This window comes from Crocodylus siamensis, chromosome 5 (assembly GCF_052110815.1).
Source record: "Crocodylus siamensis isolate JL-2025a chromosome 5, ASM5211081v1, whole genome shotgun sequence".
In the NCBI taxonomy this organism is placed as follows: Eukaryota; Metazoa; Chordata; order Crocodylia; family Crocodylidae; genus Crocodylus; species Crocodylus siamensis.
Window position 1 is genome coordinate 16,644,686 of NC_143399.1, and position 23,901 is coordinate 16,668,586.

A 23,901-nucleotide genomic window follows, 5' to 3' on the forward strand; every position below is an offset into this window, starting at 1 on the left:
GTGCTTAAAATGGAAAGAAACTAGAATGTGGCTCAAAAACTTCTATATGCAACTTTCCTTCACTCCAGTGCAGTTTTGTAAATACATGCAACTTGGAACTGTATAAAGTAGAAAAGAGAATGGGAAACAGTGCTAATAAAAAACATTTTCTATCCCTTCCCAACCATGTTAAGAATAATAACCTGGGTTATACTGTACCTTGTCTGGACAGCACAGTTATTGGAATTCCTGGGTCACTCAGCTTTATAAAAGGACCATATTCACTGTCTATTCCCTCTCTTGCCAACAGTATATTTTTAGTACACACATTTCCATGTACTAGATCTTTATCCTCCTGTATTCAACAGAAAAGTTACAGTACATTCAAAGACGTGGCAGTTTTTTGCAACAGCATTTGTTTATGCAGCCAAAACGCTGGGTGCAAAATATTTAAAGGTGTAGTCTGAGCTAAAAAAAAGGTTGGGGAAAATTCTCTTGGAGCATGTGCAAGAGATGTATCCTTTGCACTGATAAACCACCTTCCTCCCACAGATTTCAATGCACTTTGCAAAAGTGGATGAGCATTATATTGTGCCTGCTTCATGAAGCACACAGAAACTGACTTAACAAAGGTCATAAACCAATGAGAGCAATGGAACTTACACTTGATCTGTCATTAAAAATGCACTCATCTACTCCGGAAGCCTTGGAAATTCATTAAAACAGTACGCTGAGACCTGAAAGGAAGCATGCTGACTTCCATTCCCTTCACTAAGTCACAGATGTCCCCTGCAGTCTATTCAACACTCTGGCGTGAGTTAAACTACATCTTGTGACTTAGATCATGTAATTAGAGATATGAAACTGTCTACTTACCAAGTAGCTAAGTGCGCTTGCAAGCTGTTTAGCTACTTTGAACTTCCAAGGAGTTGTAAGAACATCACTTTTCCGGTGCATAAAGAGATCCAAAGGCCCAAATTCAACAAACTCTTCAACCATAATATCTACAGAAAGAGAAACACACCGTGCTGCCACAATAGTACTGTCTGGAACAATATCCAAAGTGTAACTGGGTCTCCTCGAGGGAGACAGCTATGCAACACTAGTAAGTCTTTGCTTCATCTGCTTTAAATAAAAAATGAAGCTTCTGCTCGCGAAAGAGTCCAGATCAACAATACTGAAGACAAAATGCCCAATGGACACAGACCAGGTATAATGTGAGCGCTGTCCCCACGTCTCTTGACTCTGGCCTCTACTAGCAGACCTGTCGATATCCCAGGGAACCATGGAGTATAAGGATTTGCTCAAATGATGGCAAAACAAGGGAAAGCCATGTTATGATTTGAAGCAGGGGAAATGGCCTCTCATCCCAGTTCTACTTCTAGGCTAGGTGGCACCCAGAAATCCCAACCCTGGACCTGTCAGCCCCTGAGCAAAGACAGTCTCTACCCTCACTTCAGAAGAACTGCATTCCAGCCAATTGTAACTACTCACTTTCCACGTCACGGACACAAACGCCGTGAAGAAGGACGATGTGTTTGTGGGAAACCTGCCTCATCATGCTCGCTGTTTCAAAAAACGCCTGTCAAAGTGATATAGCAAAAGTAAATATCAGCACTTCACTGCCTCCCCCTGAAGGAAAGCAGAACACTTAAAAGAAACAAACCAAGGGTGAGGTAACAAGGATGTGTGCGTAGTTTAGGAAAGCCCAGTGTCTCTGATAATGGGCAGAATCAACATGTGAAAGTGGTAGATGTATGTAATGAGAGGCTGTCATCTGCATGGCATGCAATGTCTCAACTCTTTCCCGAGGCTCTCAAAGTCTCTTGCCAATGTTATGCCTCTGTTTATGTATCACAGGGACAATGAAGCTTAAACAAATTAACTGGCTTGTGGAACATGGTGTCAGTGGCAGAATCTAGAGTCCTGCCTCCCAGCCCACTGGAGAACTGGAACCTAGATAGTGTTTTGGAGCAAACAGTTAAACCTGTGTTCGGTTGCACTCAAATGCTAAGAACAAACAGTCAGAAAGCCCAAGGCTGAATCCATTCATTCTTCACAGGTAGTCTAAGCTGCGTAAACTGAACCAATAAGTAAGTGAACAGACATCCACTTTTGATTCCAGAAAAGCAGCTACATGGCTGCAGTGGCCCAGGCCAGAAGCTGGGGGAATGCTAGAGCACACCTGCTCACCTGGAACAGATGGCTCCGGCCAAGACTCGTCTGCACCCCCCCCAGCAAGGGGGGTTTGCAGGGGAGGTGCAAAGCATCCTGGGATGCTGGGGGACTGTGACTTAACTTGAATCTGGAGGGATCTGGGGCAGAAGTTCAATAAACCGATTTAACCTACATCATTTAAGTCTGATATTTCATCCATCCAGATTTATCTTAAACAGTTTCAGCCATTTTGAAAGCAGTTTATGTGCACTGAACTTCTGTTGTGTTACAGATTTGAACCTGTTTTCAATCACTTATACCGGTTTATGTATAAATGCTGTCCCTAGCTAAGGGGACTGTTGATTTGAGAAGCTACTTGAATACATGAGTGCTTGAGGGGCTGGGGCCTAAGTCTGTATCTAATTTGAAGAAACCAACACCTGATTGAGTAATGCTGATCTTGCCAAGTGCCTGAGAAGTGTTGATGACTGTTATAGCACATCTTGTGTCTAAAAAATGCTGGTCTTAACTCCCCTCCCCCCAACATCCTGTGTTTTGTATGCAATTTCTATTGTTTAGGCAGTACACTTTTGAAAAAGGATACAAAGTGATGTTGGCTCCTTCCTTATCTGTCATACTAATGACTAAATAACTTGCCAGAGAAATATCCCTGTGGCTGGGGTCCAAGACTTTGAGGAGGACTTTGATCTCTTTTTCATCCTGGTACCCTTCATTCTCATATTCCTTATAGTTGAGAACCCCAGAATAAATCTGTGTCCTTGTTCCTCTTCCCAGGTGTTCACCCTAGGACAAAATGTATTTTCAAACCATGAAATGAATTGGATGTGTAAATCCAGAAAAACCAGAATCGCCACCTAGGCTGCTACTCAAAACCCCACATCCCATTTAAATTAATAATAAGTTGCTTCAAGTGTTAGCAGTCTGTTACCAAACAGAAAATAAAAAATGACAGCTCATCATTCTTTTCCCCCCTTGGTATTCTCTGTAAGGATACTCATTACACTGAGCTCATTAGGTATTAATGGGATATCGCATCTACATTAATAACAAACAAATTCACCATGATATAATGTAATTAGAATGAATAAATAATGCCTACTCTCTTATTTACAGTAAGATATTGATGTGATGCCTAAAGCGTTACAAAAAATGCAGGAAGTGATATTCCAGGGAATTCATTCTTGGAGATATGAGAGAGAACAAACACTTCCTCTCTAAGAGGGGATTCTTCCAGGAAAAGCGTGTGCGCTGACAACGTTGGCTTTTTTTTTTTTTTTACATACATGTATTTACAAGCTATCAATACCCTGAGCCTAAAATCTTCAGTTAAAAAACCAAAACAAAACAAAATCTTGAATAAAATTTTCAAAAGCACCAAAGTGATTTATATGCCTAAATCTTAATTGCTTTCTGAAAGGCTTATGTTCCTAAGGCACGATAAGGTACAAATCTACCCTGCTTTCTACATCACTTCGGATAACAGAACTTCAATCCTCAGCAGCTTTCTTGGAGGCTGCTACTTTACCTGTTTATCCCTCCTGCTGGGCATGATCTCAATGCATGTAGGCTCTGTTCCTCTAATGGATCAGGCCTTCCAGAAATACAGGAACTTTTACAAAGTGAAATGAGAAGAGTATAGCTCAGAAGGCATTAAGATCTCTTCCAAACACCAACATGAAGGTTGAGGTTTTCCAGGTACATCTGACAATTGCTACAAAGAGTGTGCCTCCTGACAGAAAGATGCATCTGTAGGGTATGCAAAGATGTCTGTTTTCTTTTTTCCCCTCCTACCCCGCTTCCCTTTGCGCAAGTATGCAGACTGACGCTGCTTGAGCTCACAGTGGGTGGCTTCATACCTATTTGTTAAACAAATAATGATTCAAATAAAATCTCTTGGGGCCAAAAATTTAAAACTGTTGAGATTTCATCCTATTTCACTGAGAACAAAGGCTTCACATTTTTGTTTGGTTATATTAAATGAATGAAAGGATCAGCAAAGCAAGGTGAAATTCATTAGCTACTTACTTGGGTAATTTCATCTTTGAGGATTCGATGGAAACTCAGCTGACCTAGACAGTAAACTGGCTGCCATTCCTGAGCTTTCTTTGTTGCCACTAATAAGTTGGAGATTTCTGGAGAACAAGGAAGAGAGAAAGGGGTGTTTTTGTTAAAATAAATAAGTAAATAAGCCATTAATTCCTTACTTCCAACAGTTCGGATGATAATGGTCTTGACTTTTTATATGTTCACTGTGAGCAAAAAAAAAAAAAAAAAAAAAAATCACTGGATTGTTTGGGAAGTAAATCTGACATTGTGTCTGCACAACGTCTTCTATTCTACCTCCTGGTAAAGAATCCAGGAAGATAACTTTGTGCCTTTTTTTTTTATTCTGAACATTGGCCTCTTTTTTCTGTACATAACCAAGTAAAAAAAAAAAAAAGCTGGTGCTTACTGCATTAAGAAACATACAGGACCCAAATGAACTCTCTAAAGTATTGTGCCTGGTGCATCCCAAAGCTGCCTGGAACAGCCCTGTACCCAGCCCTCCTGCGGATGGCCAGATCCATTGGCCTATATATTGCTTATGGGCAAGAGAGCAAGCCATGTCTCCTCCTCATCAGGATTGTACCCAGGGAGAACTAACAGCCTTCTTGCTCTGAGTATAATAAAAGTAACTCTGCCTCAAGGGGGGCAAAGAAAATGAAGCCTCCCTCTTTCTTTGTGCCTTTGGTAGAGAAAAGCCCATCAGAATAGCACAAGAGTTTGTACACCAGTGTGCAGAAACCCATGATGTGTTGGCTTTAGGTGCCACATTCCCATTATCATCCATAGAACATGTGCCTCAAGGCTACCTTTTGACCTTGTTTTCTTAACACAGGGCTTGGATCCAAGATGAAACAATTCTTTTTTTTAATCAGGTCCAGGCTAGACTTCATTACAAACATAAGTTACTTAACTTCTAGAAAAGGCAAAGAGGAAGAGGCAAAACAGGGAACCTGGGGTACCTTGCGTTCTTCATGCACCAAAAAAACTCCCACCAAAGTTGAGATCAACTGACATAAGCAAATGCAACTCTAAGGTCAATAGGAGGCGGGCTCAGCAGGCAAAGCAAGCTTCTCCTCCTACATGTTAACAGTGCTACAACTGCCGATAATCTCTTAAGTATCTGGACTTTTTAAAAATGTAATTGCCTTAATCTCTCAGTGCTCCAGATAGTAATTATTGTTACTATTTGTTTAAGAAGTGCTGCTAAGGCTGTTATTTAAGAACTATAAATTGTCTTTCATATGTATACAGAACATGCTTCTCTCAACTTTTCAAAAACAAAAACGTAGCTACTGCTGCTCCGTTATTTCCCTTATTCTAACAGGAAGTTGTTATCTGATCAACCAGACCACACCACACCACTCTTTGCTTCCTCTTTCATGTAAAGTTCAGCTACAAGCAATTTGTAAAAAAAAAAAAAATCCATTTTAATAAAATGGACAGTCGCAATTCACAAAAGTTCCCTTCTCCCCATTTCCAGCACAGGTGATGTTGTAGTCCTTGGTCAAAAAGTTTCCACTGACTTCCACATGAGTCCTGCCAGAGGAATAACAGTGGGATCACATTTCTCTTGGGTCTCCTTTATTATTATTATTATTAACATTTGATCTGAAGAGCAAGTGATCTTTAAGTAAAAGAGCATGACCTTACATCACAGGCTACACACTTCCTCTCTTCAAACAAAGGAGCACAACACTTGCAAGCACCACTGCTGTGTGTACATGTTCTGTAGAGGTCTAGGGAAGCCCCTTATACAGTTCCTGCTTACAGTTTACAATGTTAAGCAGTAATTCAACTCATGAATCAGCTGTGACATTTTCCATTTAAACCAACCTAATAACCCAAGTGTGCAAAACTGTTATTTACACACAAAAGACAAACAGGTCTTTTTATACCTCCAATTGAAAAAAAGTTTGCACCAATGATACTAACACCAATGATACTTTGAGTATTTTGTGCTGAGTTCACATCATTTTCAAAATTAAGTTATTCACAATGTTTGGAGACTTCAGCTTGTTTAAAAACAGAAACTTCCCCCTCAGTCCAGGAATAAATAAGATAAGTTTATATTTTAAAACCTTTGTCAAAGTAACTTGAAATGACAATATAAAGCAATCACCACACCCTCTGGTTGTAAGAGTGCCTTCAGTTCTCCCCATCTAGAAGAACAGAGCCTACCTCTTGGTTTTGGCTGGCAGCATCTCCTCAGTGTAAAGCTGATATTGTCTGTCTTAAGGACCTGTCCCTTCAAGTGATCCATTAGCTCTTTTAAGGATGAGAAAGACCTATTGGAGCCATGCAGAAGGCACTCATTTTTCTTCATCTCAATCTGGAAGTTTTTGTACTGGACTGAACTGTTTACCTGTGACTATTAATTAATTAAAAAAAAAAAAAGCAAAACATCAAATCACAAAGATGAAGCACTATCCCAAGGCCAACAAGCAGATCGTGGACCAAGTCTGTGACTACCCCAATAAAGCCAGTGAAATACCAGGGACAAATGTATTGCTTGTTCCCTAGTTACAGTCCTTAGCTGGGTAGCACAAAAAGGCACTAGAATCCCAATACATTTCAGTCCCAGGCAGGAGCAGAACTGAAGCAGTAATATTAATAGGTTGATGTAAAGACATACACAGACATCCAGCCCAATTTATGGATCCTGCTCTTAGACGAGACATAACCTAAAATAGAATGAAGCTAATGTCCAGTTGTTCCATTAGCTCCTTTGGCATTCTGCTCCATTAATTCACTGGACCTATGCTTCAAAGCATAAATATCTAAAAGATTTTTACATCCACAAGAGGTAGTAAGACGCACCATGGCAGAAGATAAACTGGGTCAAGATGCTGAGTGAAAGACCCCTTGAAAGACCAGAATTTTAAGTCTGCCAATTACACTCAGCGGCCGTGGTGAAGAGTTTCAAATGTTTCAGAGCGCAGGTCTTTGATCAAATATGTACCAGTTCAGAGGAAAGATAAGGGCATAGACTGATGTCTGTGTGCTCCTGAACACCTTTACAATCTCTGTACTCTTCTGAGTCCCAAGTTCCTCAAGACAAACCCCGCTTTGCATTTCAGTGACTCACTTCCCTCATCTCTACCCACCTTTGGCATATAAATTAAGCTCTCTAAATGAAAACTGTTATATTCATGTGAAATGTCTGCTAGTGCTACGTGTCGTCAAAGCCTTTCCTCCCCATTTGACTGCCATACCTCAAATGTGCCTTCTTGCCTCACTGGACTCTTTTCTAGCAAAGTTATACTTTGTCTGAACCATTTGCATAATTGCATTCCTATGTAAACAGCTTAAACACTTGGTCCTGAGCCAGTGTCCAAGTAGAAAGCTTCCACTGACTTAATGGACTCTGGATCAGACTTCTTGCCTTCAAGCTGCAACTGTTCTGTTTTTCTACATCCATGTGTTTACTCTCCAGTGCCCCTACCTCTCTTACCTCATGATTTTTGCTATTGCTTACACTAAGGGCACAGCCCTGAAGCCTTTCTTGCTCAGACAAAACTCATTTGAAGATAAACCCTGCATGAAAGTGCCTTACACATCTGTTTTCCCAGCTCCCTTCCCTTATATATTGCACTTCATTATTTTACATGAAGGAACCCCTATGCCAGTTGCCACAATGGCTGAAATCTTTGAGAGCTTTTGGAAAGTACCTTATTTTAGCACTTTTAAGCACCCTTCCCTACACTTCTGTTATTTTATACGGTCCTTATTGCCACAGCATCAATCTGTTATTCAACCCTGCATACATTACTGTGTTTTTCTTCAGTTAATTCTGACAACCGTGAGCCAATTTTGCTCCCACACACTCATGCAACTGCCACTAGAGTAGTGGAAGTGGTAGAGCAATGCTGGGGCCCAGCTGTGTAAGCCAAGGCCTGTTCCTTCCATCAGATGATTTATAGGAACCCAGGACCTGATGGGACTTCCTGGGTCACTGAGTTCAATCCCCTGACAGGAAAAGCTTATTTAAGCCAAAAGACAATACTGGCAAAAGAACAAACAGAAACTGGCTAAGAATGAATTAGGCTGGAAGCTAGAAACTTTCTAATTATCCAAGGATTGAGGATCTAGTGCAGCTTTATAACACGAGCTGCCTAATCAGACAACACGGAGTTCACATTTATTAACTGGATTATAATTTATCTCTGTAATGAACACCATTCATTATCTGGGGAGACCGAACCTGTAAGCAGCAAGTTGTTATTTCTACAGGGACACACTACTAGAGGGAAGAGAAACATGTTCTAGACTAGCATGGATTACGGAAATTATATAATCTGTATGACTCAGACATTGTGAACTCAGCTAAAAACATCATTGAGTTATATACGTTCCAATATACCTCTGAGGTTTCAGAACACGTCACTGTCATAAGGATGTGATTGAAGTTGGTACAACTCCATCTCAGCACGTACATTCCCTCCTCATTCCCCTCTTGTCTCAATTTGTTGGTGGCATACTCGTTGCTGAAACAATTAATATGTGAATGAAGATACAGAACGAATGAGCAGTAGCATTCAACCCTATTTTAACTGTTCCCTCTCCTCCCTCCCGCCAAACAGGGCTGCCTATAGAACAACAGTGTTCAACTGCAATATCCAGACAGCTCTATTATTAGTAAAGCATGTTTTATACTGTGTGCATTATATGCATACTCTGTTTAGCAAAACAAAAACAGATGGAGACAAACATCTGGTAAATTTGAGGGGTGGAGGGGATGGGCAGGGACTGCCTCCAGGACTGCATGTCATGCCTTTGTCGCATCTTTAAAATGTCTAATTCAGCCCATTTTCAATGACAGTCGTTATTTCCTTAAGTTACAGCAGTCCATCATGACACATACTGTGCTCATGGACATGTCACTTGCAGACAAATTGTTTTATGCATAGTGGACAGATCCAGAAAAGAAGGAAAGCAACCAAGTAAAAAGTAAAAAAAAAAGGAAAAGTGTGTTTACTTTTTAATTAAAAAAGGAAAATGCCACTTAGCGCATGCATCCAAGGATCTCATGGCCAGGAAAGGCACAGGTCAGCTTTGGTTAAGTGACTCCCAATCTTTCAAGTCTCTAGTACAAACTCTGTAAAAGGCCTTCACAAACATTACTGAATTAAGCCTCAACATACTCCTGTAAAATAACTGAATGTTGTGGTTTTATAGACAAGCAAGCTAATGCCCAGATTCCCCATGTCGGGCTGGCCAAAAAGGAGGAGGAATACAGGAAGAAGTGGTTAGTCTGAGACAGAAAACCAGAATGTCTTTATTCTATGTTCACTATAAAATAACTAAAATTATGTAAAATAGCACAAGAGAACTGAACTGCAGCCTAAGTAAGGAAATGTTGTTTATGTTTTATTTGTAATGGCCCGCAGATCTATGGAATCAAAATGTTTTCCATCTTTAGAGGTGTGGCACATGAAAGACAGGTACTATAGGCAGGATTTGGAAAAAACACGATATTGAACTACTTCTGTTCCCCCTGAAATTACTAGGGATTTTTGGCATTTTCACCACTGGCTTCAATGTGGACAGAGTTAGACTAATAGTGAGTGCTTCTGAAAACCTCATCCTACATGTCAAGCTTTGTACACTGTTTTTGGTTTTTTTGTTTTTTTTTTTTAAGTCAAATTGTCTCCAACATCCTCTGCTCCCTCCATAAACACCTGGGGGAAATTTAGTTTGGAAATCTGAAAACAAAATATTTGCCATCAGTCCCATTTACAGCAGAGTAACTCCCCTTGCCATCTTTGGCCTGCAAGAATCTGTTTGTTTGGAATCCTTCTAAATGTCTCAGATTTTTTTTCAATGAATTCAAGCAGTGTGTATGGAAGTAAAGGAAGAAACATTATAAAACAGAAATGGTATTTGACAAACCAAATGGGGCCATGGCATCCACTTTTTATGTTGTGCACTATCAAAGGTGGAGCAACATCAGTGCAGAGATAGTGGTGGGCATCTGCTGTAAGTCTGAAGTATCCATCTATCAACGATGCAAATGACAAGGCCTCCGCATGTGAAGAGAGTTTTAATTCCTTGAAAAAAAAGATAATTTGGTCAAGAATTACTGTAATTAGAAAAATGAAGGATGGTGTTGAATACAGAAACTCATATGCATTAGGATTTCTGCACAGGATTGGATAACATTGTTGCCCAGTACATACGGCTGAAACAAAACATTTGGAATGGCCCCAACGATCACCTTGTACTGTCCAGCAAGGACTATTCTGCTGTAGGCCAAGCTAAACCCTAGTCTTGCCATGCAATCCATTAGTCCAGACTCTTGACATCCATGTACAAATTCCACAAATTCCTCAGCAGTGGGGTGATGCCACCCAAGATTCAGGCCCATACATTTTTTTGGTAGTTTCTGTAATGGGAGCATCTGGAGGCAGAAACAAGCTTATGCCTGCATTTAATGATACTCTTCTTCATCACCCCCTACCTGATCCTTCCTTCTCCGTGTTTGTCTGTTTCTCTTGTCTCCAGCTCTACTGCTCTCTTTCCTTCTCACTGCTTTTGTTTCTCCAGGATACGCCAAATTGAGAAGTGTGGTGGGATTCTTCCCATATAGTGACTGCTTTGGGGCTCAAGGAGGAAAGGAAGGATGACAGACGTGGAGTGGTGAGGGACAACTGCTACTATTCAGGAGGCACATACACTGTGTGATACCCTTAAGGTGTCCATTAGAAGAATGACAAAAGGGACAAACACTACTAATGGCAACATTGCTGCCCAACAAAAATGTGTCTATTTCCTTCCATACCCAGGCAAAACTCTTACCATCCTTTTGTTGTCCTGCTTGTTAATTTTGACTGTGGACTCCTTTATGACAACGTGTGTGATTTCTGGAAAGTATGAAAAACTGTTCCACTCCTCTTGGATTCTGGTTTTTAATTCATCCTTTTTGTTTTTGCCATCCACTTTCTTCCTCTTTAGTTTATGTTTCTCTTTGTCAGTCTGTTGAATCTGCAAACAAGGGGTACAGATAATAAACACTGGCTTTTTGGTGATGGAAGTAAAGGTTTGCACCAGCAGTTCTGCAGCACTTAGCAGCTCTCAGCCATTTAAAAAAAACACTCACATGTTCTCTTTATCTTTACTTGTGAGCCCAACATTTTCTTTATAAAACCCAAGGTTGAGAGCAACAAATTCATACATTCTGGGCTTACTTTTGCCACCAATTCACTGTTCAACCTGACAAGTCCATTAACCTTTCTTTCTGTTCCTCCACCTATATGAAAGAGTAATGTTACTTCCATACTGTTCATAAAGTTGATCTACTAAGGCTTATAAACCATATGTCTCATTGACATTAAAGATAGGCCCTTAGAAAACCAACATCGTCTTTTCAATCAACATGAAGAGGAGTTGGGTGTCTGCATTTTCTTGGATCTCCTTCTCAAATATCCATTCCCATTTCCTAATTTAAAAGAGGTTGCTTGCTCCAGAAGGTCATAATAACAATCCTTAATTACAGTTCTTTCTACCACATGGAAATCTGGAATAAAAGTCCTATATTCCATTCTAATGCAGGACATGGAGGGAAGCAAACAAAAGTAAAATGGTACGTAAAGGTAGCAAGAACAGCAGAAGAGGAGGGAGTGGGTGAAACGTACAGCTCCTGAGCAGCTCCCTGCTCCAACCCCTGAATGGAGGCCATGGGTCCCTTCCACAGAAACTTTGCATGCACAGAAGCGGATGCTGGGGATAAGATAATGCAGCCAATCTGGCCTACACAGCACACTCAGCTCAGCTCCTATAGACATCCATTCATCTATCTACATATGTACTGCAGCATGGGGGTTTGCAGGCAGGAGAGCCACTAGGTGAATGACCAACTTTGCAGAGTCTGTCTGCAGAGGCACGCAATTTTGGAAGGGGAACAGGATGCTGAACGATTATCAGCATCTTGTCCCACACTAAAATGCAGGAGATAGGCCATTACTAAGTGTAGATCCCAATGCAATTTTAGATGCATGTCTATTTTCCACCCTGCAGAACCCCTGACGCAAGAATTCGGATGCCATTTTTCTGATTAACATTCTTAAAACTTGCATATTTCCATTCTGGTAGTTTAAGTTATACACAGGATGTTAGAGCAGCAGACGGGAGTGTGCTAATGATTTTTCACCTATTTACACTCCTCAAGTGAGGCCCTTTCAACTACACAGTGATTTCTAGGAGAGAATTTGTCATGCTTGAGGATCACATTCCCTACCAACTGTGGTTTTAAGCGTGCACATTTTTCACTGTTCGTTATTGTTACTGTAGCTATTATGATTCATATTGATTTAGTTCCTATTATGTGCCAGGTTCTCTTCACACCTGGAAAACAAGGCCCAAAATGCAAACTAAAAGTCAGCCTGGTCATGGCTGCTTTGTCTGCCATAGTCCTTTTTTGTACTCAGCTTTATTACGGAAATATTTGGTGTTGTTCTACATGCAGGCAAGTGACTGAGGAAGGTGGCCTTATCTATGAACACAAAACTGAGAACAAGGATTTTTAAATACAGTTCATGGTAAATCTGAAAACTCAGTTTCTACTTTTTTGTGTGTGCGCTAATCTCCCTAAGAAGCATTAACAAACTCTGACATCAGGATAAAGCAAATGTTTAGGATCATTTAGTACAATGCAAGAGCCTCCAGTAAAATTAACTCTATGTAAAGCTAGAGGAAGAAGACTTTACTGCCCATCTTATACATGCTCATCAGTGTTAGTTATTTGAATAGATGTGGGTATTCAATACAAAATCATGTATTTTAAACCTGAAGGGAAATATTTGGCTTGGATGATTCAGGGTGGATAATAACAGCCAGAGTGACCAGCACTCAGACAAGCAAAGGACTAATACCAGCCAATCCTGGGCACTGTACAGACTTCATGTCAGTTCTCTTGCATTTCTGCCAAGAATCTTCATTTTTGACCTGCACATCCTTGCCAAATAACCTCAGCTTACCCAAAATCTACTAACTGCTTAAACCATGAGAGAGTTGTTTTCACAACTCAGAAAAATGCCTGCAATTTCCACTGATGATCCAAGTACATTTTGACTGGAGCTTTTTCTATAGATAAAGGCAAGTGCTTTAGGATGGTTGCCTTTTACAAGCAGGACTAAGTGACTAAATCTTACTAACTGTTGGTCATGAACTTTAAAAACTTGGTTATAACAAGATCAGAGTACAAAGATGAAACTTCAGTTACAAATTTTGTAAAGTTCAATGTTTTAAGTTTCTAATTTCCTTGTCAGAAAGCCCTTATGCTGAAATGAATCCTCAGTTTTGTCATTAAATGGACACTCACGTTTGGCTTGAGCCTCCACTGTATTCCGTTGTTCCCTGTCACCATCACCTCATACTGTGGAACATTCTCATTTTCTCCAAAATTAAATCTGTTTTTCTCATTCTCTGATGAAATCAGCAATGAAGAAGTCTCAAAAATTTCTGCTCCAAAATGTTTCGTTAAAGTTTCCATTGTCGATAAGTATTTAACCTTCAGGTCGTGTGGAGACACACTGCCATCACAAATGGTTTTATTATTAAATTCCTTAAGGAACTCCTTGAAAACGTTGTTTATCCGAATTCTGGTTAAGACATTCCTCTGTCTGATAGTCTTGTTCAAAGTTTCAGGAATATAACGCTTGTAACTGGAAAAACAATAGAACATAAACATAGCTGCCTCAAGTTTCAGTTTTCTAGAATATAATTCGTTTCCAATAAAAGTAATTTATCAAAACAGATGCAGAACTTCACAGTGCACAGAGAAAGAGTTTCTGATACCTGATGGAGAGAACAAAAATCACTAATCTTATCTGAAAACTTCATTTGTGATGCACTCAAATATAAATGGCTAATTCAACTCTTTAGGATATGCAGTAAGTACAATATTTTAATGGTAAATTGTAGGTAACAATATGCTGCACTTTTTTCATTAATTAGGCAAAAATTGTTCTAACTAGAAACTTAATTACCAAATAAAATCAAAAGGACCTGTAAGTGTTTGGCACTTCTGCTTATTGCACCTCCTCTGGTGCCTAAATATGGACTTAAACTTTTGAAAATGTTGACTTTAGTCCTTCATATAGTCTTCAAAGAATGTATATGTTAGTTGGTCAGTAAACTTACCACCCTAAAAAGGTACAGTATTATAGTCATGTGAATTTAATTTCATGTTGTGAGAGACAACAACCACCCCCTGCCATGTAACTGACATCAGTGGGCAGAAAAGCTTAACTATACTTCATGTTGCTAAAATAAATTTGGAAGTCGTGGGGTTTTAAATTTACCCCTTAGATGCAGCTGCTAATAAAGCTACCACTTCTAAATCAATTTCTATAGTAAAATGACATGCAGAAGTTTGACAATTTCATCAATAGCCAGGACTCTGTGGATGTCACTTGTTTTTGTTGTATGTGATACCTGCATTTATTTTGGTTAGGAGCACATAACCTAACACAACAGCATCTTCTTATTGCATCCCTACCCCAAAAGGGGTATTCATTAGCAGGAGTAATATCAGGGTTTATATACTCTGCAGGGTCACCTCAAGAGGGCAACATATCTATACACACTTTAACAGGTATAAAATTTCTTCCAGTGGAGAGAAGCAGTGTCCACACACCGCGTGCAAAGCTATTGCAACCTACCTGATGTCCTTGGGAAGATCTGGCAGCTTCGTGTTTTTGTTGATGGCAAAGTGAGAGATTGCAAGGACAGCCATTCCCAGACATTCATTTTCGATTTCATGAATTTCCTGATCATCTTTAGGGTCTCGAACTGGGGCCAGGCCCTTCACCAAATCATACTGTCCCTAAGTGCAAAGTAAGGAAAAGACACCAGCTTTAATAACATTTGCAATAGCTCGTCTCTTATCTGTCAGCATGGCCTCAAGACCGCAAACCCTACATCGCCTATCAGCAGAACCTTCTAAAGCAGAAAGTCATGAAAAGCTGGGGAGAAATGACAGTGGAGCAGTGCCGTCTCCTAGACAGAGGGCGCACCTAAAATGTTCATTAATGCACTTTTGCTACTGTGCATTAAATTTAGTACCTCTAACGTGAAGTACTAAATAAATGTGTATTAGTCTGCCCTAATGCGCAGCAGCAAACGTGCACACTTTTTAGTGATGCTTAATGCACAGGAGCCTATAGTTTTTGACATGACAGTCCAATGTGCAGTAAAATAGGCTCCCGTGCATTAAAGCACACATGAAGACACACCCAAAGAGATGTAAAATAGAGTATGGATGAATGAAAGCCCAGCCCACATTACAAACCTCACTTTGTAAATTCCTGTTCAGGGCACAGTAACCAAGAACTGTGCCTGACAATTCACACTTCTAAAAATGAGTTTTTGTAGCACAGGCAGGACCGTAAAGAATTGGTTAAAACCCCAACTTTTGATTACAGGCATCAATGCTCTACCCAAGCCCCACTGTCACCTTTAAGAGTCAGTATGATCACAAGGGATCTACTTGTGTGGACCTTGTTTGTAGAACTGGGGCTGTAAAGCTGATTCATACTCATCAGTGCAGCCTTCCAAAGAACCCTCTTTCCCAGCGTTGTTTAAAAAAACCTTGTCTTTGTTAATAAGCATTTATGGAATCAACAAGATAGTCACTTTTCAATAAAGTGATCTTTAAGGTTCACATTAAATCTCTCTGACCCCAATGTCCCTGTTCATAATGCTTTGTCCTTGGATTACATCTTAAAGGTTAGATTTTCAGAGTAGCAGTTTTGCCCTCTATTTGTTCCATGAGTCTGACTTCTATTTCTTGTCTAGTACTGGAGTTGAGATTTTTACATTCTTTTTTCTGAATGCCACTCAAAAATGGTACTTTTGGAAACATACTCTCATAAAGTTCATGACAATGACTACTCATTTTTTCTCTTTTGCTGTGACACATGCAGTAAAGCACTATTAAAAAGTCTGACTGTGAACAGGTACAAAGCATACTTTCAAGCAGTAATTATGCTAAGTATACCAATACAGATGTGTTACCCGGATGCTTTATACAGTAACGTTGGGTAATCTCCCTTAATATTAAATCATCCAACAAGTCTCCTCCATTTCTTTAAATGTAACTGGTTCCACCCAACACTTGTTCAGCTGTAGTAACTGTTACATTTTCTTTATTGTGGCTTTCACAACAAACCAAGACATGCTAACCCTGGCAGCTCTCTTCACAGCATTCTCATTTATAAAACAGAATGGACTGTGAAGGTCAAGTTTCTGCCTGAAAATTTTGTAGCAACTGAAATCACAATTAACGCAAAAGAGCATTTGAGTTGAAAGAAATCAGTAAATAAATATGCTTCCGTCTGCTTCTCCTCCTCCCCCCCTTTCTTTGCTCTGTTCATTTCAGAGCACTCTACCAAATGAAAGTCACCTTTTAAACGGTCTATTTCCTTGTTTCTTCTGTATGTCAGCCAGGGTTGGGGGGGGGAGGGTGTAGGTTGCAACATTTTTTGTGTTCCTCGAAGAGTATAGACTCTGAGGCAGGGACCACACCTTCCAACAAAAGTTTTATACTGTAGATGTGGTCACAATGTGGTTTCTATCCAGCTTTAATTTGAATGTGGGCCCTACCACACATTCAAATTAAACTGGATAGAAACCAGCTATAGAGATGTAACACATTTTCAAGCACTAATTTTATAGCTGGTTGGCTCTTTTTTTTTTATAGCTGGACAGTCATTTTTATCGTGTGATAATTACTTTGTATTTGTGGCCAGTCTTTATTTTGCACGTGGCCAGTCTAAATTTATTCTGCGATTAATCAGTCAGCTGCGTAACATATGTAGTGTATAGTAGGGGCCTTAGTTATATTTTGACAAGGACTCAGACAAAATGATACACTGCACAATTTCTATAACGGTACACAGGCATTCCAAGTTACTCTTCAAGTTAGTCTGCTATTAATCACCTAGGGAACTGCAGGGGTTGTACACATTCAGACTGTAGACTGGGTTCCCAAAAGAAAAGGTTCAAGTTCTTTGGTGTGGGACATTTAAAGCCAGACTAGACATATTACTATAAAACATACTGCAAAAAGAACCATTCCATACTGAAAGGAGACTAAACAATTCTCTCTACATCTCATCTTCTATGGGCAGATTATTTTCTATACAAGAATAACCTGTGCAATAAACACAGCATAGAATTTTCCACCAGACTGTTTCACACCAAACAAACCCATCTGAACACAAAGGGATCAGAATAAAATCTATATAAAACTTCTCAGCAATGTTTATTCTGTTTTAACAATATTTATGGACTCACATGACCATTCCAGCCCAGGAGAAATGCTATGGGGCTCTCTTATGTACATTCCTTACCTGTGCAAAAAGGTATTCTAGTGAGTGTCCATCAAGTATTGGACTTCCATCTGGCAAAATTTTCTTCTCATAAGCAGTCTTTGATTTCTTTGGCGTATGTCTACAGACTGATGGCTCATTTTCACTTGTCCCATGCCAGTTGGTAAAATAAAACCTTGAGAGAGAGCGTAATACACTTTAAAGTTATTGAGAAGAGCTACGTTTATTTTGGATGCATGCTTTAACTATTCAGATAAAATGGTGGCTATGAATAAATGAACCATCTTTCTACTCTGGGCTTTAAAATTATATTAGTCCAGCATCCTGGATTGAAAGGACCAGTGGAAAAATTACATTTTAGAAGTTGAGTTTTTCATGTTCACAACTTATACCTCATTTATAAAGGTTATCCATTATTATTTAGCATTCTGCCTTTTCCTAAGCTGCCTACCAAATAAACACACACTAATTCTAAGGTACCTGTGCTTGCCACAGTCTCATGAAGTTTTTTTTTTTATCTAAAACCAGTGATGTGATATCTTGTGAGTAAAATAGGCTGCAACTCATCACACAAATTTAGACAGACAAGGTTCAAAAAGACTGCCAGGCTTTTACAGATATCTGTGCAACATAAAGTCCAGCATTCACCATTAGCATTGTTTCTTAGTCTTCTTGTCCAATCCAGTTCTTCATATGGTATCTTGAAATTCCAGCTTTCGTTGAATGATAGAAAATTAGGATTGGAAGGGGACCTCTGGAGGCCATCTAGTCCAACAGCCTGCTCAAGCCAGGACCATCCCTAACTAGATCATCCCAGCCAAGGCTTTGTCTAGCCAGATCTTAAAAACCTCCAAAGATGGAGATTCCTCAACCCCCCGGGAGTAGAGTAACCTGTTCCAGTGCTTTACTACTGTCCTTGTGAGAGAGCTTTTCCTTATATCTAATCTAAGCTTTCCTTACTGCAACTTGAGCCCATTGCTCCTTGTTCTGTCGTTTGCCCCCACTGAGAACAGTCTAGCTCCGTCCTCTTTGTAACCCCCGTTCCAGTAGCTAAAGGCTGCTGCTAAATCCCCCCTCAGTCTTCTCTTCTGCAAACTAAATAAGGCCAGTTCCCGCAACCTCTCCTCATAAGTCGTGTGCCCCAGCTTTCTAACCAATTTCGCTGCCGTCCATTGGACTCTCTCCTATTTGTCTAAATCCTTTTTGTAGTACACAGTCTTCTAGATGTGGCCTCACCAGTGCTGAACAGAAAAGAAGAATCACTTCCCTTGATCTGCTGGCAACAAACACTCCTATTAATGCAACCCTGAATGCTGTTAGCCTTCTCCACAATAAGGGCACACTGCTGGCTCATATTCAATTCCTTGTCCACTGTCATCCCCAGGTCCTTTTCTTCAGCCAGTCAGCTCCCAGCCTGTGCTGGTGCATGGGATTGTTCCAACCTAAGTGCAGGACTTTGCACTTGTCCTTGTTGAACCTCATGAGATTCCTTTTGGTCCAGTGCTCCAATCTGTCAAGGTCTCTCTGAATCCTAGCTTTACCCTTCTGCATATCTACCACCTCCCCAGCTTGGCATCATCTGCAAACTTACTGCTTCTTCATTTTCATATGTCCTGTTGGATAAGCTTTAGTTCAAGCGCCCCCACTGCCATTTTGAAGCACAAGGACGCTGATACACAAGATGCTGTGGCGCTGTAATTGGCGTGGCTCCAAGAGCGGTGTGTCCCAGCTCCTGCCCCACCCCCCAAGAGCACGTGTAAAAGTACCCCTACAGAATAACAAGGCTAATCAGTCAAAACCCCACAGGCTGTTATAAGAGCAAGTTATGCCTAACCAAGTTAATTTATTTCTGTAATAAAGTAAATATCTTTGTGGATGGGGGTTGGGGGGAAGGGAGGAAGAAGCAGGGAATGTGATGTATCCTTGTCTATCACACTGTTTTAGTAAACTAAGGAAATACAGGCTAGATTAAACTAATTGGGTGATAACTAAGTGGATAATTATGCTCAGAGTAGTTATCAACAGCTCAGTGGGAGGAGTTATCAAGTGTATCCAGCACTCTTAAACACCCTTAGTAGTGGATTTGCATTTGAATACCTAATTTTGCAAATCTGCACATGATAACCAAATTGGGTGAGGTAGCACACATTTCAAAGGACAGGATTATGATTTAAAGTGAGCTTAATAAATTGAAAAATGGTTGTAAATAAATAAATAAGAACAATTTCAGAAAAGGGAAGTACACAGGAACAACTAGATACAAATGTGAAGGGAAGTATTGAAGAAAACTCTCTGGGAGCTATGATGGTCTGAATAAACTAACACTATCCTGAAAAAAAGGCCAGGATATATTAACAGAAATTAATGAACAGAAGGAAAGGTTGAAAGTATGTAGACTAGAGATGAGAAGATTGAATAGGGATTTGAGAAGTCCTCAAAAGCAGAAGGGTTGTCAGAAAGAGGCTAATGATGAATTATTTTCTTTATCCACTTGGGCAATAGGTTTAAACTGCAACACGGGAGAGTACATTGAGAACCACTGATCTGACTTAAGACACACCTTCTACTCCAGACACCCCTCAGAAAATATCAGTTCCTTTCTTGACTACAGAAAAACAATAGAAAAAAATCTTCTGTTGCAAAGAACTGAGAATGACCAAAACAAGTCAGAATGTTTTTGACACCATAGATTCCTATCTTAAATATCTAGGTTTATTTTGCGAATCATGCTGCTTACATGCCTAACAGCAGCGCTGTTTATAGTCCTGATTTTGTGCAACACCCTTAAAAGGATCTCGTGGCACCTTTGTTGAGAATCACTGGGTTAGATGTTAATATTAGGAAGAACTTTCTAAATATGAGAGTGGCTAAGCACTGGAGGAGAGAACCTAGAACGATTGTGGAATCCCCATCACTGGAAGTTTAAGTGCAAGATACAAAAACACTTGTCTGGAATAGTTTAGATAGAGATGATCCTGCCTTAAGCAGAATTAAACAATATGATATCCAAAGGTTTCTTCCAGACCTATTTTTATTTTGAATGCAACTGGGGTCCTAACCCCTGTTAAACTCTCTCTGAAGATCCCCGATAAACAATTCAAACAGAAATAACTTTTTAAAACTCTAAGTGACTTTGTATAATAAACTCACCCAAATGCAAAGTTCTAAGGATGATCTCTAACAACATTAAGCTGAGTTGAATTGGTTAAACTGTTACATTGGTGCTCTTGCCATTGTTTCACATGTCTCTACATGCGAGTTAACGTTATCTAAGGGAGTGAGAGCTGATGCTAATGTGAGTGCCATACAGCATGCTCATGTATATCTGAAAAAAGGCCTGACAGGCTTTAGAACTGTGACCATCTAAACCTACATAGTAAGTCAACTTACAATGTACTTCTGTGGTTGAAGTGCGGAAAGGAAAGGTATTTTAATATATCTAAAGGACAAGTCAACATGGTAAACTATAAGAGAGTACTGCACATCTGGGAAAAAAGGTCATATGCAAAAAGCTACATTAAAATAAAGCTAAGAGCTTTGGCAGAAAATGTTTTGGCACATGCTCAGTAAATCAGCCTATTGAACAAAACCACACATTTTTCACAACACAAAATAATTTTTAAAACCTCTAAAAAGTACTACTTCACTTCTGGATTCTTAACTTACAATGTGCAAAATGTACTAGATGCCCTTCACCACCAATAAGAAACACAGGATGTGGCCAATGAGTTTCATTTCTGCCATGACAAAACAAAAGGGCATAATAGAAAACTGTGGGGCTGGGGGAGAGGGGAGGAGAGCAAAGAACTTAGACAGTTACTCAGCAGAGGCTTGTGAATAGTACACAAGAACCAAAAATATTTTTTTAAATAACTGATGAAAGCTATTCCCTCTGAAACATATCTGATTAAGGGGCAGGGGGGGAAGTCTTATGGAATTTGGCTTCTAATGCTGCAATGATATCTGCATGTGTGGGGCTCAAAGCAGTTTTTGTGATGAATAAAAATGACATTTCAAATCAGAAAATCTTTTCATTAAAAGTGGTTTAATTATCTGTATCATAATTCAGTATACTAAAAGCAAATACAATATTGTTAAAGAAGAAACTGCCACAGCTGAGACTCCCTATGTTATGTTTCAGGTTCTTTCCCCTTCTTCCCTTAATAAAAGCCTAAAAAGAATCAAACAATATTCTCTCTGTGCGTGTGTGCATAGGGTGGGGGGGTGTAGGGCAGAGTAGTTATATCGGTTTTCTCCTTTAAGGATAAAAGGGCACTGTTTTCAGCAGAGTTTCAAAACTACTGTCAAAATTAGGGCCTCTTTGTGTGAGACATTGCAGAAACACAGTAAGAGAATCTCCCTTCCCTGAAGTGTTTACAATTCAAACAGACAAGGCAAACCAGTGCCAGAAGGCAGAGCACATTTAATTGCAATTTTACAAATGGAAACGGGCATGTCACTTAAATGTCTCTGCCTAAGTTAAGTAAGTCTGTGGCAGAGCTGGGGATGTAGCCGGTATTCTAAAGGCAACACATTAGGACACAATGGGCAGACACTAGTTGGCCTGCTCATTTAGTCAACTTCATAAAATAGGTTTACTTTTGCAACATACTTTATATTTCTTTTGGTGAAAATAAAAATCAATAAAAGATACATTTTTAAAAACAAGAGTAGCATCCTTTTAGCTACTGGAGTACTGATACTTTTAGCATCATCCTGTGTACCAGTTAACCACGATATTACAAAATATTGTGGTTTCTTATGCTGCAGACGTTTATTGAGTGGAGGAAATAAGGGGTTTATTCATGAAGTCTATAGTAAAAAATAATGGCCTATTAAAATATAACCATGTGCAAATAAGACAGATCTGAAGTGCAGCAGTGGGTATGTTGAGCTCTGAATACTGACAGCTGATGAAAAAAGGGCATGCCATGAGAAATAAAATTTGAATCTTTCACCGGTGAAATATAGCTAAATATCCAAAGAATCTGAAATGTGTTGGCCACATACCTTACTCATATAAAATATTACACTGAAAAAAATGGTATTTTAAACATCAAGTGATTGAGTGGCAGAGAACGGCAGAATTAAAGTGGCCTAGGCAACCTTGAGCTGCCACCCTGGCCGGCATCCAGTGTGGTATGTGGCACTGCAGACATGTGCAGCGCCACATACTACACATTCAGTTGTTTTCTGCACTGCAAGTGAACAGCACGGAGAGTTTTTTTGACCCCTGAATATCCAGAGGTCAAAAAAACCTGTGGAGAGTAAAAGTGGAGCAGTGCACACCGCTCAAAAGCTGAACCAGGCTGCAGCTACCAGCCAGGCCCTGCATGGCAGAATCACTGCTGCAGGAGCCTTAAGGACCCCAGGTAAGGCTGCTGGGGCGAGCCCGCTGCTATCCCTGGCCACCCCTACCGCCCCCAAGGTAACTTGCTATGCACTAGAGGGCACGTGGCACAGGCGTTCCCTGGGGACAACGAGCAGTGGCGCAAGATGAGCCACTGCTGGTTGTCCCCAGGGAACCAAATGTCCATACCACATGTGGATGGGGCCCTTGTGTGTATTATGACACAATCTTTAATACACAGTGCTTACTTAATGAGCAGTTACATGGTACTTTTTGTTCTTAATTTTCAGTTCACAGCCCTCAAATTTATGTACTACACACTATTCAAACCCTCTGTGAAGGCAGAGTTCTTCATCACCGCATGGGCCTTTTCTATGGCACATCATCCAGGCATCTAAATGCTTCACAAGCATTAATGAATTTATTTTTATACCACTCTCAAGATGAGTGGGTATTAACCCTAATTTATAGATAGGGAGCTGAGGTACAGAGGTACACAAATACCTATGGCCTGATTTTTATGTTCAAAGCATAGCCCCCACTGGTTTCTACTGCAGCTATGGCCAGCATTTACGCAAATCAGGATCCAAGATCTCAGTCAGACTCCCAAAAAATGAGGAACAAGAATTTAGAGGCCACCTCTGAAAAGTTTGGTATTGGTGACCTATCTAGCATCACACAAAAAGTCTGTGGTTGAGATGGGGATAAAATCTCATTTTCCAGGGCCTCATTCAACTGGGATTAGGACCTGGAGAGGAAAATGGAGTGGGAAGAACACCAGTAAGCAGAGAACTGGTTATTCCTGAATGAGCATTTGGGATAGACTACATCTGACTGGGCAAGGAAAATGACCAAGGACCACTGGACAGATCTGACAAGGAGACGGGGAGGGGAAAGGAAGAAGAGGCAGTGTCCTGATGACAAGACTAGGAGTGGGATGGTGAGTCTTAAAGAGATGAGACTAGGACTTGGCAGACAAGAAGACTAGACTGAAAAACGTAGTATGTAGGATCAGCTATG

At 40.1% G+C, this 23,901-nt stretch overlaps 1 protein-coding gene across 3 annotated transcripts in view; it reads right to left on the minus strand.

Annotated features, from left to right (window-relative positions):
- The window catches only part of JAK1 (Janus kinase 1), an 87,789-nt gene that overhangs the window by 10,763 nt on the left and 53,125 nt on the right, over positions 1-23,901 (minus strand). For all 3 annotated transcript variants that reach the window (XM_090049230.1, XM_090049228.1, XM_090049229.1), the window contains exons 5-16: positions 17,553-17,706; positions 14,862-15,025; positions 13,520-13,862; positions 10,999-11,184; positions 10,093-10,250; positions 8,564-8,687; positions 6,382-6,571; positions 4,183-4,289; positions 2,794-2,940; positions 1,474-1,561; positions 856-983; positions 199-334 (exon numbers count right to left, since the gene is read on the minus strand). In XM_090049230.1, the coding sequence (XP_089905356.1) occupies positions 199-334; positions 856-983; positions 1,474-1,561; positions 2,794-2,940; positions 4,183-4,289; positions 6,382-6,571; positions 8,564-8,687; positions 10,093-10,250; positions 10,999-11,184; positions 13,520-13,862; positions 14,862-15,025; positions 17,553-17,706 (1,925 nt within the window). The remainder of the gene's footprint in view (positions 1-198; positions 335-855; positions 984-1,473; positions 1,562-2,793; positions 2,941-4,182; positions 4,290-6,381; positions 6,572-8,563; positions 8,688-10,092; positions 10,251-10,998; positions 11,185-13,519; positions 13,863-14,861; positions 15,026-17,552; positions 17,707-23,901) is intronic.